General features: G+C 36.7%; 1 protein-coding gene across 1 annotated transcript in view; it reads left to right on the forward strand.

Moving 5' to 3' along the window:
* Positions 1-5,878, forward strand: part of SPG11 (SPG11 vesicle trafficking associated, spatacsin) — a 100,396-nt gene that overhangs the window by 5,832 nt on the left and 88,686 nt on the right. Inside the window, exon 4 of the mRNA XM_037744117.1 lies at positions 1,422-1,614. Within this exon, the coding sequence (XP_037600045.1) occupies positions 1,422-1,614 (193 nt within the window). The remainder of the gene's footprint in view (positions 1-1,421; positions 1,615-5,878) is intronic.

Below are 5,878 nucleotides of genomic sequence, written 5' to 3' on the forward strand. Positions count from 1 at the left end.
AAACTCCGTCTCAAAAAAAAAAAAAAAAAAAAAAAAATTCTCCTTTAATAAAGTGATTGTTCTTATGGGGTCCCATGGGTAAGTTGGCTTTTGAATCATTTTTTCTGGTGTGCTATCAGACTAGCATAAACAGAACCAGGGACGTTGTAGGCCATCTTTCTTCATCCTCTTACCCACCTCCCAGTGACCAATTCCTTAGGTGGATATGAGTGATAACTGCTTAAACTAAGGCCAGTTCCTTTTTAGTTTTACTTTTTGTGTTAGGTTTATAAAATCAAATGTAACAGTTATAAAATTGTGACAGTGAGTTTGAAATAATATACTTTTATTTTGTAGGTATTTCCTTATTGTCTTTGAGAATCCTGTCATTTCATAATAACAAATCATTATTGTTCATTGACAAATGTATTGTCCTGCATATTTCCTGAAAGAGATGCTACAAATAGAGTACTCAACTGTTTTCACACTACCCTTGTATATAATTTTTACAAAAAATGTTAGAAATACTAGATTAACAATTTTTGTTGCCAAATTATAGAACTGCATTGTCTGAAACAATAGGTACTAAGTGTATGTGGCTATTGAATTCTTAATTTTGTTTAACTAGATTTTTTTGTTGTTGTTCTCCTGAGACAGAGTCTCACTCTGTCACCCAGGTTGGAGTGCAGAGGCATTATCTCGGCTCACTGCAACCACTGCCTCCTGGGCTCAAGCAATTCTCATGCCTCAGCCTCCCGAGTAGCTGGGATTACAGGCACTATGGTCCCAGCTACTCAGGAGGCTGAGGCAAGAGAATGACTGAACTGAGCATCAGCTTTTAAATCTAAAGTAATACAAATTTACTAATCTAAAATAAAAATGTACTTTAGATTTAAAAGCTGATGCTCAGTTCAGTCATTGGAGAACTTTTAGGGATGTTACACCTTTAGTTGTTCCAACTGTCAACTATAAATTTTATGAAGTCTCAATACGGATCAGGTATTAGTATCCAACTTAAGATGTACTATAAGTGTAAAATACCAGACTTTGAACATTTATACAAGAAAAAACATAAAATGTCTCCATTTTTATATTGGCTGCATGTTGATAATACTTTGGATAGACAGTATTGGGTTCCATTAAATATATTAGGTTTACCTCATCTCTTGGCCAGCGCTGTTAGAAAATAGCAGTGTCTCTGGGCCTGGCCCAGAGTAGATGGTTAGCAGATATTGTTGAAGAACTTGGTATCAGGTTCTTTATTGTGCCACTAACTTCATAGTCACCTGGTTGTGATAATGGGGGCTTGCCTCAACTTTGAGTCTTCCTTCTGTTACACCTACAAAATTAGGATGATAAAGTCTATATCTCTATCCCAACCTGTGCTTTAACTGGTTAGGCATACTTACAAAACTGGCATTTTCTTTAAATCTAACTCAAAGACATTTTTCACGTTGTGGATGGTACATATGTAGCTCATGTGGATTTAACACTTCATGAAGAAGATACGTGTAATGAGCACCAGCAGGAGCCAGCCAAGATTTTTACTTCACTGAAAGTGTCTCAAGACCTTGATGTAGTGATTGTGAGCTCCTCCAACTCCGCAATTGCTGTTAACTTAAATTTATATTTCAGGTATGTAGATGACTGCAGTTTTTAATTTGAGGTAAATAATTAGAGCCATAAGAGGATAAAAATATACTTGCTAATTTTTTTTAACTAGTGTTTCTTTTTCTATTCAGATAGATCATGTTCTAGCCACTACATTTTAATTACTGAATAATGTATAAATGAGCACTGGCACCTTTATATTTCTGCATGTACATCAGAGTTTTGATTTTGACTTACATGTTATCATACATGAGTTATGTCATATAATCAAAATTATGCAATTTTAAGCCACAGTTTAGCACTAAATTGTATAGACCTATTATTTCCCTAATTTTCTCATGTTTCCCATATTGTTTATAAGCTCCTTGAGAACCTGAATTCGTGATTTATTCTTTAAATTCATTGTCAATGACTTTTTCTTTCAGTTTACCTTAGCTTTCTTCTTCCACAGCCATACCCTAGGCTTTGTCAGTATTTGAAGTTGCCCCTCCCCCAGGTCACTACTTTTCACATCTCGGTCTCTGACCACAACTTCCAAACTTTCCAGCTTGCCTACTCAAGTACTCCCACTTCACTTAACGTCTGACCTCACTGGAATTTCCAGTTAATTCATTGACCTTCCATTCTTTATCCTCCTCCTGTTTTCACTTCCCTCTCTTTCCAGCATAGATTCTGTGATCCATCATACCAGTTACTTACTTGCATGTACTGTAAACTCTTGCTCCTGCCCTGTGATAACACTTGGTCTGGAAAAATTTTAACCCTCATTGAAATCTTTTTTCCTGCCTTCATGGTGTCTACAGTCAAGCAGCTAAGCTCTTGTAGAAAACAACAAAAGAAAACTGATACCACTCTCAAAGTTGACATTTAGTACCTTTAACTGGTCTTAATGTTGCCTGGAAGTCTTACAGGGATTTTTCATTAGCCCATTCTTTACAACAGTGTTTTTAAACTTTCTCTAGTTTCCTCCTACCTCTGTTAATCTCTTTATTCACAACTTTTCATGGGTGACCTTGCCTCCTATGAAGGCCCATCCCTATGTGTGTGCTCTAGATCCCATTCCTTCCATCCTTCTTAAGGACCTTCCTCCATTTTTCCTCTTTTCTATACGGTAGTCACCTTTATCCACAGTTAAACTTTCTCATGATCAGTTGTGGTCCAGAAATATTATATACACTAAGATATTTTAAGAAAGACAAAAGAAAAAATTACATTCACATAACTTGTATTACAGTATATTGTTGTAATTGTCCTATTATTATTACTCCTTTACTTTGCCAAATTTTTAAGTTAAACTTCATTATAGATATGTATGCATAGGAAAAAACAGTACAGTTGACCCTTGAACAACTCAGGAATGCCAACCTCCTGCTCAGTCAAAATGCCACATATAACTTTTGACTCCCTCAAAACTTAGCTAGTAATAACATACTGTTGACCAGAAACCTTACTGATAACATGAACAGTTGATTAACATATATTTTGTATGTTATATGTATTATATATATATATATACTGTATTCTTACAATATATGTATGATATGTTATATATACATATATATAATTTTGTATATGTATCATATATATAACATTTTGTATGTTATATGTATTATATATATGTATTGTATTCTTAGAATAAAGTAAGCTAGAGAAAAAATATTAAGAAAATTTTAAGGAAAATACATTTGTAATACTATTACTGTATTCATAGATACTCTAAATTTACATAATCTGTTTACAAAATGAGTCATCTGTCTGAAAAGACAAGCAACCTCAGCAGCATACCTCAACCCATGGTATATGTCAGGCAATTCATGTTTTTCTTACAATGTCATGACTTCTTGGGAGCACTTCCAGCATTTCACATGGGTCCCATGGTGTTATTCAAGGTTATAGTATGGCAAGAAACATGAAAAATAGATGAGAACCATAAGAAATCACTTTTTAAAAATTGTTATTTTATTATTATTTTAGAGACACGATCTAGCTATGTTGCCCAGGCTGGACTCAAACTCCTGGGCCCAAGCAGTCCTCTAGCTCAGCCTCCCAAATAGGTGGTACTGTACATTCATGCCACCGTGCCTGCCAGAAAGATCACTTTGTACAGTGATACACAATTTACTGGAGAGGAGCTGCTCACACAGAGATTATTAGTATCACATGGCATTTTAAGCAGATACTTAACAACAATAGGGCTCACTGCAATAGCAACATGAAGTGGCTATGAGATTATTACAGTAGTATGGTATATACTACAGCTAATTATATGCAGTTTTGATTTAATACTACATCTTTACTTTTGTTTACCTTTTCTTTGGCTTCAAATGGTATCGTGTATAGTCTGTAAGTGTGTACATAGGTTTTGATAAATGTTTATGATAAATTTGTGCTTTTTTTTTTTTTTTTTTGTTTATGATAAATTTTTGCTTTTTTTTTTTTTCTTTTGAGATGGAGTCTTGCTCTACTATCCAGGCTGGAGCACAGTGTTGTAGTCTTGGCTCACTGCAGTCTCTGTTTCCTGTGTTCAAGTGATTGTCCAGTCTCAGCCTCCTAAGTATCTGGGATTAGAGGTGTGTTACCTTGCCCAACTAATTTTTGTGTTTTTAGTAGAAACAGGGTTTTGTCATGTTGGCCAGCCTGGTCTTGAACTCCTGACCTCAAGTGATCCTCCTGCCTCTCAGCCTCCCACAGTGCTGGAATTGCAGATGTGAGCCACCATGCCTGGCTGATTTGTATATAATTTATGGTAGTAAATGATAAAATAGAGTAGTATCTACGTAACTTTTATGCATTTATGACATACCTGACTTAATCTTGATTTTTAAAATATTTCTGGGCCAAGGTGGGCATGGTAGTACACGCCTATAGTCTCAGCTACCCTGGAGGCTGGGGCAGGAGGATTGCTTGAGCCCAGGAGATCAAGGCTACAGTGAGCTATCACTGCAGCACTGCACTCCAGCCTGGGCAACAGAGCAAGACCCTGTCTGAAAAAATACATATTTCTAGGCTACATGGTTCATTTGTGAGTTTTAACGAATTGTCATAAATCTCCAAAATTTTTTAAAATATGTTTTTGGGAAAGAAAACATCATATAAGTGGACCCATGGAGTTCAAATCTGGTATTCAGGGGTATATATAGGCTTTCATACTATCTGCAGTTTTAGGCACCCACATGTGCCTTGAATGTATCCGCTGTGGATAAGGCGGAACTACTCTTTCTCCAACTTATTTTTGGTATTCAGTCCACATCCAGTTAATCATCAGGTCCTAACCATTCTGTCTCCCAAATGGTTCTTTAGTTTGTCCACTTTTCTCAACTCTATCACTTTATGCCACCATCGTCTTTTAATTGAACTACTTTAATAGTCTCCTAATTCATATCCCCATGCCTGTTTCTTAGCCCCTCAAATCCATTCTCCATGGAGTAGCTGGAGGGATGTTGTTAAAATGCATATTTTATCAGAGGTGTAGCTAGGCATTAACATCTGGGGCAGGTGTATCTATTATTTTGTTGGTTGAGGAACTATTTTCTCTTGTGTCTTTTCATTTTCACCCTACCTTCTCTAACTTTTTTTATCATCATCCTGACAATGTCATATGGTTGTGCCAATATATTACCTTCAAGTTGTTTAAGGGATTAATATTTAATAATGTAAGTGCTCGAGGAGATAAAATCCTTCCCCTTCTTCCCTAGCTACTCTTCTGCATCTGATCATACTGCTTTTCTGCTTAAAAGCCTTCTTCAAGTTGCTTTTCCCCCTTAGATAAAAGTTGAAAATTCTTAATAGCCTATGGGGCCCTGAACCATCTTTTTAGCCTCATCCCATTTCATCTTACTTCTCATTTTCTATACTGTAGTCATCCTAGCCTTGTTTCTCAAATGTAACAGCCCCCTTTTCCACATACGCCCTCCCACCTGTACCCACACACATACTTTACCTTCTAGTTCTTCTGCATTCTTCTGGTCTCAGCTTAAATCTTACTTTGTGGTGGCCGTATAATGAGTTGCTCATGCCTGTAATTCCAGCACTTTGGGTGGCCAAGGCAGGCAGATCACTTGAGGTCAGGAGTTTGAAACTAGCTTGGCCAATATATGGTGAAACCCTGTCTCTACTAAAATATAAAAATTAGCCAAGCATGGTGATGTGCACCTGTAGTCCCAGCTGCTCAGGAGGCTAAGGCAGGAGAATTGCTTGAACCCTGGAGGCGGAGATTGCAGTGAGCCAAGATTGCACCACTGCACTCCACCTAGCCTGAATGACAGAGTGAGACTCTTTCTCAAAAAAA

Source organism: Cebus imitator, unplaced genomic scaffold, assembly GCF_001604975.1.
Source record: "Cebus imitator isolate Cc_AM_T3 unplaced genomic scaffold, Cebus_imitator-1.0 Scaffold9, whole genome shotgun sequence".
NCBI lineage: Eukaryota > Metazoa > Chordata > Mammalia > Primates > Cebidae > Cebus > Cebus imitator.